Here is a 10,927-nt window from a genome sequence, read left to right on the forward strand (position 1 = left end):
AAAGTGTACCAGCTTATTGGCCGGGCCAAGTCAGATCCTGAATGCATGTGCGAGTTCGAATCCCTTTGAAAATTATTATTGCAACAGATCTAAACAGATGCATTCACTGCATGCCACACCGGGAAAGCAATTCTGCCATGCCGCTGAAAATACTAATAAAGTCTTAGCACCGACTGAATTACTTTTGAAAGACGCACAATACAGGTCTGTCTCGGAAAGTTTGACTAGGGAGACTTTTGTCATTTCAGTTTAATGGAAGAATGAGAGGAGCGCCTGAGTATTTTTTTTTTTTTGAGAGCGAATGACAACGCCACCATTTAATCAAACATATTTTACATAAAACTACTTAATTTATAGAGTTCAAAAACATGTTTCCTTCCATATAAACCAAATCATGAAACGAGTCATACAATATTCTAATAAAACACAGCAAAGGAAAGTAACAGAGGATGGAAAAAGAAAATCTATTAAGAGGAAAAGCAGAGAACAGGAATTATTGGAGGAAGCTTTTGGATCAATCTGCACGTATGTGAACACCAATGGCAATGATCAAAATGGTGTATATACAAATATATAGAATTGCATGAACCAAGATTGCAATCCCACTGGTGCACATGTTGCCAAACTCTATCACCCTCGTCCTCGCTGGTAGCTGGAACAGTAGCCCTGGTGACAATAGAATGAACATAACCACGGCCACAACAGCTGGTCCCCAATCAGCACCCATCTGTCTTTGAAAGCAAAGATGAATATCTGATATTGCGCTATAGATGAGAACAAGGACTCAAGTGTACGTTCTCTGCGAATATGTAGAGGGATGGATGTACGAGACCAATTTTTCTTAACGAAGAAGGAGATGGTGATGCTAAACTTGGAGGCAAGGAAGAGAGTGGGTTTAAAAGAGAGGAAAGGTATGTCATGGTAGTGGGTTTTGCTTTATGAAGATCGAAACAAACTACTTTTCCTTCATAAGCTACTAATAATTGAATCACTTGAGGGGTTTTCCCTTGCTTTACAAAACTTAATCATGAAGGTGGAACTCTAAAAGAAAGACCACAAAATAGATTTGAAGATGGGCGTGTCGTGTTTTAATTGGAGGAGCTAAAGATAGGTGGGTCGGAATGCTTCCTACTATTAGTATATTTCACATCTTTAAGGGAAATTAGATTAAATATTGATCAACGTAAAAGCATCATGACACTTTGATGTAATAGAAAGTAAAAGCATCACACTTGCCAGTTGCCCCTAAGGTGGTGTTCTATTTCTAATAGGCTGTCCTATGCTGCTAATATGCTATCATATAGGGTTCAGCACTTTTGGGCTTCAAGAACTTTAACTAATGCAGTATTCAAGATCCCAACTCGAAAGTACTCCAAATCAGCCCAAAATTGAACCCCAATTCAATTTGGGTTCTAATTAATAAGATCAAAAATCTGAATCACGCCAACATGAATTTTGTCAGTCTTGACCTGTTGGTACCTTACACAGCCGTCCAAAGGACTAAAAGCTACTACCACGCTTGCCGTCCACGATGGGTTAATAATCTTGAGAAAGAGACGAGCAATCCAATGCCTCCCTCCCAATTTCGGACCTTTCTTTGTCCTTGAGTTTCTCTCCATTTTGGTGTTCGGCTAAAAAAAACAAATCTCTCTCTCTTTTCAAATTGGTTCCCTTTGTTTCTATCTACTATAAATCTTCTACTCCTAATGTCATCTTTCTTTTGCAGTCTCTTTAAGAACCTTTTTTTTTTTTTTTTTGATAAGTAGTCTCATTAAGAACTTAGGGTACCACCCTTGAGAAAGAGAGAGTAATGGCAGATTGGGGGCCAGTGGTGATAGCAGTAGTGCTATTCGTGCTATTGACGCCGGGGCTGCTGTTCCAGCTTCCAGGGAACAAACGGGCGGTGGAGTTTGCCAACATGCAGACAAGCGGTGTATCCATCTTAGTCCATACCATCATCTTTTTCGGCCTCATCACCATCTTTCTCATTGCCATCGGAGTCCACATCACCACAGGATAATTTACATTCAACACCACCATCCACCTCCTAACCCTGTGCTGGTTATATTTCACTGCATTGGTTTTGTTGGGGAGGGTGGGGGTTAGCTATTAAATTTTTTTTGGGTGTTTGTGATGGTTGTAGTTAATGACAAACCGCCTTTGTGATTTTGTATGTCAATGTGGATTTGAAATGTTGGTAATTGGTAAAAGTTGTAGCTGACAGCATATTGTGTAGAAGTGTATTTCTAAGGAACTGAAACACACCTGAATTTTTCATCTGCCACTCGTCACTGTACATCCTTCAGTTTCTTTGAGGCCACCTTTTTAGATAGCTCCGTTTGAGAAATGGTAGCCTTTTATCCTTATACACCTGTCCAAGCCCCAAAAAACAAAGAAGGTTATGATAAGTTGTTCATACAATTGTAAAACCTTTATCAGACTTTGTGAAGATGAAATCCAACCCCAGGATATTCTAGTACATAATTGTTGGATAGTGTCGAATAGTTTTTGATGTTTCAATTCAGGATTATTAAGGTTTGCCAATCGCAGGTTTCTTGCAAGGGTGAAGGGTGCCTCAAACTAGGATCTTTTCCGATTCAAGCAAGGCTGAATCAATTACTCCATACAAACCGTAAATAACAGTCTTAAATTCTTAATGGTTTTATGAGTGATGCTTGACTAATTCAATTTTCATGATAGTAGCACTAATTGTTGCCTCCAGCAGTTTCCAGGGCTAAGAGTGGGAAAGGAATTTTTCATGGAATCGGCAGTTGAGATAATTGAGGATATGGAAAAATCAGGGAAATGCAGAAAGAAGAAAATTTTCACAAAGTCAAAAAAAATTAACCACATAAGATAAAGCTAATCCACAGTGATTGTAGAATGCAATCCTCAATGATTGTTCAGCTGTCTATCATATTCTAACTAATCTTAAATCATTCTGAACTTGTAGATTTCTTCAGTGCATGTCTCAGCATTTCCGTGCTGCTGCCTTCTTCGAATAATTAAAAAACCATGCCATACATTCAGTCAATAAAAACAAGGTTGACAAGCTAGTATATGAAGGCTGTATTCTTAAATATAGAATTAAGCAATTGTTTAGAAATGAGCTTATGGTATATTTGGGTAAATGAATGAATTGAAATGAAGGAATTTGAATTTAAATTGTAGATTGGCTATTGAAACTGGATTTGAAAGCACAAAGACAAGTTAGATTATAGCATGGGAGGCATTTTTTTATTACAAACCTTGTGTAACTAGATCCATTTACATTGGCTATTGAAATTCCTTACACCTTGTCATTTGAGATCCACAGACAAAAAGATTTCAAATTGATTTACGCATATTGTTAATACTAGATTTAAGCTATACTCTTTATATAACTGAACCTAGATCAATTCGTTTTAAATCTTTCAATCCGAATGGACTCTTAAGGAACACAGTTAATGCAAATCAATGAAATGATTAACTGAACAAACCTCCAACAAACCTTTCCAGTAGTTTTCAATTAGAGAATGAATTTTACAGTAGGAAAGTTAGTCTAGAGGAGTATAAAGAAATGAAATCTATTTTCCCCCTAGAAAGGCAATACACCAATACAAACAGATGAACTTACAATATAGGTGCACCAAGTCCAGTTTGACATGTCCTCTTTTGGCTGGAGTTTTCTTCCTAAAGAGTCTATGAAATGTAATTTTTTGTTTTTAATCCATAAGGGAATGAGGGTTTGGGGTGGGAGGCAGAGATTCTGAATGTTTTTCTGTTATATAGACAAAACGTTCAGAACAGCCAAGTGCACTATAGTCTTGGAAAAAAAAATCATCAGCAATTCAACAAGCCCCATCAGAATCATAATGCAAGAGGCAAGAGTAGTCAAGAGGAGAATTAGAACTGTAACTTCTAAGTGAAGACCTGGGTTGATTGGATAAATAACTACAACTATGGAATAAATAGTCACATAAAAACACATTTCGCAGATGAACTGCTGCTGATCCAGGGAATTCACCAAGGTGGTAGTTTGTTTTCATCTCCTATCAGAATCACAATTTCTTTCTCCTCCATAGGGTGGTAAAATTTATTTTTTTGTTCTTTTAATCATATAAGGGATTGCATATTTGAATGTCCTCTTTGTTCAGACTCCAATTATTTTGCAATAAAATAGCAGAAATACTTCTACAAAGAAGCTGTATTAGAGGATACCCAAGACAGACTAGAAATGCCAAGACAGGTTTCTGACATGCCCTGGCATATCTTTTTTACTTTATATATTTCATATATCTGTTAAAAGTATTATTACGGCTGGATTTTCATGAAAGAATAATTCAGTTTTTTGGGGTATTAAGATGCAAGAATAGTTTCATGTAAAGGTGCATTTTAGGTGAAATTTGCATTTCTCCCAGCAAGAAACAACGATAACAAGTATAGCAACCCTAAGATGCAAACTAATTCATGCGTCTGTTCCTTTGCATATGATACACATTAAACCACATTCCAATGATCTGGGTAACATTGAGTGTCCTTTCATGTATGCATAAAAGTCCATTCCAGTGAACTGGGTAATTTTGAACTCAAAAATATTACAGATATATTTGGTAGTGTCAAAAATGGACAAAAACCTTCGCCAACAGAAGAATGTCATTTATCTCAGGGAATAAGAGAAAGTAACAATTAAAGTGCTAAGAGAAACAAAACAATTTCTTGGTGAAAAAAATACCTAGTGTCTACTGTCTATCCTGCTTAGGAATATCTTTTTGCCAGAGATCCTTGGGTTTTGCTTTCTTCATTTCCCTAGAAGATCCACCTTAAGTTATATTCATGCTAGTAAAAGATACATTCATGCTAGCAAAATAAATAAATAGATAAATAAAAGAAAATAAAAACCAAAAGCATGAATTAAAACAGTGGTGAAAGATGCAAGTAATTTGACATAATAATCAAAGAATTGCTGAATAAAGATTCTTGCAACATAATGAAAACAAAGGAGTCTCGTTTATTCAGATTCCATATGAAAATGCATCCATTGAAGCCACCTTCTAGACCAGATTATTATTCTCTTCTTTTTCGCAAGTAATTTTCTCATTAAATTATACTTCCTGAATAAATGTATTTCTAAACACACAATAAAATTAGGATTAATTACAATGACACCCTCTAAAGTTTACTATAATAATATGTATATACAAATTGAGCTGTTTTTAAATAACAACACCCCTCAAAATTTGATAAAGGTAACAAAGACACCCCAATGATGGCCTGCCACATCTGAATTGACAAATTTATCCTTTGACTTATAAATTGACCAAATTGAGTAATGAAATTACCTTTCTAACACTACAAGAAATTAGGCTATTAGGGATAGTCTTTTAGTGGCGCACTAAAACCTGTCCCTAAAGTTCTTATTATTAGGGACGGACAAATTTTACCGTCCCTATTAACAGCCTTTAGGGACGATCAATCTGATATGCCACCAAACCTCTAAAACCCATCCCTAAAGATCTTATTATTAGGGACGGGCAAATTTTACCGTCCCTAATAACAGCCTTTAGGGACGGTCAATTTGATGCGTCACCAAACCTCAAAAACCCGTCCCTAAAAACGTTTCTTTTTGGCACAGTCTATCTAAGACCGTCCCTAATTCCACCAAAAAACAAAAAAAAATAACACCAAACTTAGCGCTTCAATTTTCTTTTGTTTGGCGCTATTGTACGCGGGCAAAAATGAAACATATAAAATTATTTTATTTTACAAAATAGGGAAGCCCATCAAACTACGTCGTTTTAATCTAAAAAAATTCAATCATTTGCAAACTTACACCGTCACAAACCTCTTCAATTCTTCGATCTCAAAAGTTGCAGACGTCTTCCACCGGCACGAAATCTGAAGACCATACCTCTTAATCAAACATTCTTTGGGCTTGATTTTCACCGAATTCAATAGCACCTGTTCAAAGCGTCTTCAATCTTCAGCGAATCACAAGATCATGATCCTGAGGTACAACGTTTTTATTTTTAAAAATTTTTAGGGATTATTCAAATTTGAGCCTCTTTCTTCGATTTTCAGAGAACCTCCATGTTCGATTTGACATTCATATAACCCACTTGGGTTTCATGATCCTCACCCTAGTTTTTTCTAGGGTTTCGAAATTGCAAAAGGCCTAACAATTGAAGGGGTAAATTACAAATCTAGAAAAGGCTTGTCGTATGAGTCTGAATCGCTGTGGAAAATCGTACAGGTTTTTTGAACTTTCTATCTTTATTAATTTATCCCTTATATATATGTATATATATCCTTTATATACATATACACTACAAGAAAATTAATATTTTACAACCTTTAATTGACGACATGCATAAAAAAACAAGTCGTCTATGTGCTAATTCACAAGTTATTTTTCAAGCAAATCATTAAAAGCTAAAAATTGTTGTTATATTGACGGCTTAGACTTAATTTTCCTTTCAAGTTCCTTTCAAGTTTCTTTTTAAGGTCTAGATCTAGGGAAAGCTTGAACTCAATTCCAATCTTTGATTGTTGCTTAGGAGCTACTCCTACTTAAGAAGATGAGAAGAAAATTGCCCCTTTTTGACTTTCCCTTTTCTTCAAGAATCTTGTACTTTGCTTTCTTTTGTTATAGCTTGTGGAGAGTGCATTAATATGAAAGTGGACAGAGGATCAGCGTCATCGCCTATTTCTCGGCTTCCACTAGGTAAATATATATATTCTGTAAATTTTAATTTCTTGCTTACATTTCTTTAATTATATCTACCTCTTGGTTTAGTTTTTCTATTAGTCTTTGATTTTAATTTCTATCTCCTTAGGCTTGCTGTTATCCATCGCAGCTATTAAATTTTAATTTCTTGCTTATTTGGAAACTTAACTAGATTCTGATTGTGATTTTCTATTTGGTCTTTAATGTAGTCTAAAATATCACCTATTTTTCTGATGGAATTTCTTTGCTAACAGAGTAACAAAAAACAATAGTTTGAAAGGAAGGTATCTATAGAAGTAGACTGAAAAGAATGATAATGACAGATAAGTCACATAATTCTAATGCCTCTTTGTTCTTGCGTAGAAGTCTTTATATTGACTTAATGGCATTCAACTTTAGAGGTATTTCTTTCTCCTTTGTCTTTAATATCTTCGATCTTTAAGCATATCTTCTTTAAGTGTTGTGTGATGTCTTGAAACTTTATTAATGTTATTTGATTTGTGTTATATATTGAGTTATACCAAAACTGAAATTTATTTTATTTTATTACTATTCTTTGATTGATATAGAAATGTAGAAATTTTTTTTTTTTTAAAAAAAAAAAAAAATTGTAGAAAAGAACAAAATTTGATTTCTGGCCGTGGAAAATAAAAATTTAGAATTAAAAGAATTAGAAATGAAAGAAAGATTCATGGGTTGTGGAAGAAAATGTAAATATGAGAAGTAGATGGGTTAAATTTAGTTATATTTTGTTATAGCTTGTACTTTGCTTTCTTTTGTTATAGCTCTTTTATGCTTATTTCTACGAATTATTTAAAAACATTAATTGGAAGGATGTAAACATACTAGGGTTTATTTATTTTTGTTGATTTAGGTCAATCAGATGTGTTTGATAATGGGTCATCCGGAGATAATTATGAGGATTCAATGTTTGATATTGAGAACCCTAAAAGGTCCGAGCTATCAATTCAGCATCCAAGATCAAATGTGCATCAAGACAATGACTCTCATGGGCTTTTGATCGAGCAACCCTTCAAGGTGAATCTAGCTAGCTGTCCTAATTAGTTTTCAAATTATTGTGTTCTCATCCTTATTAACAAGTAAATGAAATTTTCAAGCTCATTAATTCAACATTAATTTGTTTCCATTTGATTTAATTTGTTGCTATGGGAAAAATAGGGAAAATAATTTTTTTTTTTTTTTTTTTTTTTTTTGGGAATGACAATAAAATTCTAAGCCCATAAGTGGTCTGATAACATGTTTGATTTATTTTCATTCTTCTTGTGATTGTATGTATATCATACTAGTTATATAGAAATCTATTAGTAGTGAAATAGCTTTTCTTGGACGATTACTGGTGTTAATTTCCAATTACTAAGAAGAATAGGAAAGAATGTTCCTAGTTGTGAGTTGGTTTTTGAGAACACAACAGAAAATAGATTATGGGATACATATCTTTTATCATAAATTCTAGCTTTTGTGCTATTTATTGTGAATATTTTTCTCCTTGAGCTCTTTTTTATTTGTTTAATTGTTTTAATTTCCCAAAACATATGTGTCGTAACATTTTTTCTTCTTATTTTAGCATTAGTTATGGCTTCAAAATCTTGTTAGCAAGTATATATGCATCTATTAAAGAGAGATAAAAATGTCATAAGTGAACTTGATTGTCTTAGACTCTTTAAGGAAAAAAAAAACTTGATTATGTCTTATTTGTGTGAACTGTGAATCATGTCTCCATTAATATATATATATATACACACACACACATATTAGAGTAGTTGATCTATCTGTTCATGACATTTTAGCACTGAAACTCCATGATCAAGTAATAGTATCTATTCAGTGTGGTTGAAAAGGAAACATAATATTAACACAGAAATTAATCACACTCTAGTCCTGCCATTCCATGACACATTGAAGAATCCCACTTGAGAAATGCAACATCTAAAAATGGAGATCTCTTTTTCCTTGGATTTTGTGGGCTTAGATAAGGCTATTAAAAAGGGCCCACAAATAGGAAACTTAGTGTCAAAGCTAAACCCTGTGATGAACCCTTTTGTGGAAACCTTGGTACTAAAGTTGTGTGTCCTATGAAATTTCCGTGGTATCGTGTTTTATGTAATGGGGTAATGGGCTATCACATTGGTAGAGTAGTAACTTCAACTTTATTTCAATCAGCACTAAATGTAAAGGGAGAGAATTATTTATATGAACAAAGAAGAGAGTAAAAATATAGCTTTCTTTCTCAATTTTCTTTTTTCTTATTCTGCCTAGCCTTCCATTGATAGCAAATATTATCTCAATGCACTGGTTGGTAGTAGGGAGGCTTGGTTCCATGGCCATGCCAATAAACTAAGGGATTTTCAAAAGAGAACTTTAAAAGAACTATGGTTTACAATGTTTTTTTTTTTTTTTTTATTGAAATTCAAATATTCAGACATGGTCCCAAACATTCATTGGTTTGTTTCTTTTCTTTTTGTTTTTACTTTGTTAGCCTATTCTTTATTTAGAAAAAGATGTGCCAAACCTTGACCACGAAGAATATCCATTTCCAGCAAAGGGCTTGAGCATGACTTAGGACAGGTTATACACCTAATTTATTTATTTTGTTTATATTCATGTTAAATACTTGTAATTTTTTTTTTAATACAGAAAATTAAAAAATTACCAGGTTAAGAGATCAGGTTTTTTGTTTTAGGGTTGGAAACTTCCTGATATGATGTTCGCTACAAGGCGCTGCATATCTGATGCATGCACTTTTATAGCTAAACAGCTTGAGAATGTTTACTCATCGGTTTCGGTAAGTTTATTTCCTCACAACTAGTCCGTCCTTAATTATCATGTTAAGGCTAATACTTAATAAAGCAGTTCTAGTAAATGATGAAATTATTTATACAACAACATCCCCTCAATATTCACATGTCATAAGGAAAATGATGTTTGTTGATAGTTAGTGTTTTATGTTATGTGTTGCTCTGATGTACTAGAGACAAGTAGCTCAGCTCAGTTTATCCTTTGTGATATGATTCCGGTCCAGAATATAGTAGGTCCTCCGCTAAGCGTGGGAAGCACCTTTGGTTTGGAAGAGAAGTTGGATACAATTCAGAAGCTACTTGAGCAGCAACAGCAGCTGCAGCAACAACATTTTCATGACTGCATTCAGTTTAAAATGATGTTTTAATTTTTGAGGATATTTGAAACCATTTGATGTTAAAATAGCTAGTAGATACTTTTTAGTTCTTGTTTACAAAACTGGAGAATTTGTAACTTCTTCGTGAGATTAAGAGCTCGTTTGTTGGCACTGTATTGTGGTGATAATATATATTTTTCTTTCTAGAATGATATTGTGGATGTGTGTACTTTTTAGTTCCAATGTTTTGATACATAAGGTGGATGTCATTTAGTAGTTTTTCTAGAACACAAATCCAACAGAGGAAAAATAATAATAATAATAATAATAATAATCAAGTATCATGGACAGTATAAACGATCACAAATTTAATAATAATAATAATAATAATAATAATAATAAATCTTATTAGGTACAGTACAAATTGTGCCTAATAAGTATTGTATTAGGGACGGACAATAAACTGTCTCTAATATATTAATTATTAGGGACAGTAAATACCGTTCCTAATAAATCAAAAGGGGACGGTCTTATTTCGGACAGTAAGTCCGTCCCTAATAAGTCAAAGGGGGATGGTCCTATTTGGGACAGTAAGTCCGTCCCTAAAGGTAGATTTTTTTAGGGACGGACAATTTTTAAGTCCTTAAAAAGCTTTTGTGACGCAACTATTAGGGACGGTCAAATTTGATCATTAGGGACGGTATTAGGGCTTTTAGGGACATAATTGACTGTCCCTAAAAACCAAATTTCTTGTAGTGTAACCTTTATCAATAAAATTAATAATAATAATAACAAAAAACAAACTATTTTCTTTCCTTCTCTCCAAGACCGTTCGTTTATATATACTTTAATCACTCATTGATGTTGCCGCCCCCACCACCAAAACCTATATACTTCTTTGTGGTGATGGTGGCAATGGTGGTGGTAAGCGATTTAGGGACGAAGAGGGCTAGGATTTAGTGGTGGGTTTGAGGGAGAAGCCGTGAGTTTGGTGGTGGGTTTTTAGGGTTAGGGTTTGGCCGTCGTGGTTCTTGTTTCACCATGAAGTTTGTCGTACCTGAAACTCACCGGAACTTCACTGGTTTGGA

At 34.1% G+C, this 10,927-nt stretch overlaps 3 protein-coding genes across 17 annotated transcripts; 2 read left to right on the top strand and 1 right to left on the bottom strand.

Annotated features, from left to right (window-relative positions):
• Window positions 1-354: 354 nt before the first annotated feature.
• Window positions 355-971, bottom strand: LOC132283590 (uncharacterized). The gene has a single exon (XM_059785569.1). It carries the CDS (start codon window positions 725-727, stop codon window positions 515-517), a length of 213 nt encoding a protein of 70 aa, XP_059641552.1. The 5' UTR covers window positions 728-971; the 3' UTR covers window positions 355-514.
• A 395-nt stretch (window positions 972-1,366) lies between these two features.
• LOC132285565 (uncharacterized) lies at window positions 1,367-2,375 on the top strand. Its single transcript, XM_059787758.1, has one exon. The coding sequence runs from the start codon at window positions 1,811-1,813 to the stop codon at window positions 2,018-2,020; it is 210 nt and encodes a 69-aa protein (XP_059643741.1). The 5' UTR covers window positions 1,367-1,810; the 3' UTR covers window positions 2,021-2,375.
• A 3,381-nt stretch (window positions 2,376-5,756) lies between these two features.
• On the top strand, window positions 5,757-10,051 carry LOC132283000 (uncharacterized). Of its 15 annotated transcripts, none has more exons than XM_059784862.1 (7): window positions 5,775-5,991; window positions 6,061-6,232; window positions 6,632-6,703; window positions 6,961-7,107; window positions 7,581-7,744; window positions 9,408-9,509; window positions 9,747-10,051. In XM_059784862.1, the coding sequence occupies exons 4-7, from the start codon at window positions 7,017-7,019 to the stop codon at window positions 9,888-9,890; spliced, it is 501 nt and encodes a 166-aa protein (XP_059640845.1). In that variant the 5' UTR covers window positions 5,775-5,991; window positions 6,061-6,232; window positions 6,632-6,703; window positions 6,961-7,016; the 3' UTR covers window positions 9,891-10,051. The 15 variants fall into 15 exon arrangements, 10 of the variants coding, with proteins under 10 accessions (XP_059640853.1, XP_059640845.1, XP_059640847.1 ...); XM_059784864.1 differs by having other exon boundaries at window positions 6,134-6,232; XM_059784870.1 differs by lacking the exon at window positions 6,061-6,232 and having other exon boundaries at window positions 5,757-5,991; window positions 9,697-10,051.
• Window positions 10,052-10,927: the final 876 nt, after the last annotated feature.

Source organism: Cornus florida, unplaced genomic scaffold, assembly GCF_030987335.1.
Source record: "Cornus florida cultivar Cherokee Brave unplaced genomic scaffold, ASM3098733v1 CherokeeBrave_3.0.0_Hap2_Chr11, whole genome shotgun sequence".
Taxonomy (NCBI): Eukaryota; Viridiplantae; Streptophyta; class Magnoliopsida; order Cornales; family Cornaceae; genus Cornus; species Cornus florida.

Bases quoted from the DNA above. Each gene is read 5' to 3' on its own strand.
- LOC132283590 (XM_059785569.1), bottom strand. From the start codon at position 727: ATGGGTGCTGATTGGGGACCAGCTGTTGTGGCCGTGGTTATGTTCATT.
- LOC132285565 (XM_059787758.1), top strand. From the start codon at position 1,811: ATGGCAGATTGGGGGCCAGTGGTGATAGCAGTAGTGCTATTCGTGCTA.
- LOC132283000 (XM_059784862.1), top strand. From the start codon at position 7,017: ATGATAATGACAGATAAGTCACATAATTCTAATGCCTCTTTGTTCTTG. The intron at 7,108-7,580 runs GTATTTCTTTCT...TTGTTGATTTAG, and splicing joins AATGGCATTCAACTTTAGAG to GTCAATCAGATGTGTTTGAT. The intron at 9,510-9,746 runs GTAAGTTTATTT...ATTCCGGTCCAG, and splicing joins ATGTTTACTCATCGGTTTCG to AATATAGTAGGTCCTCCGCT.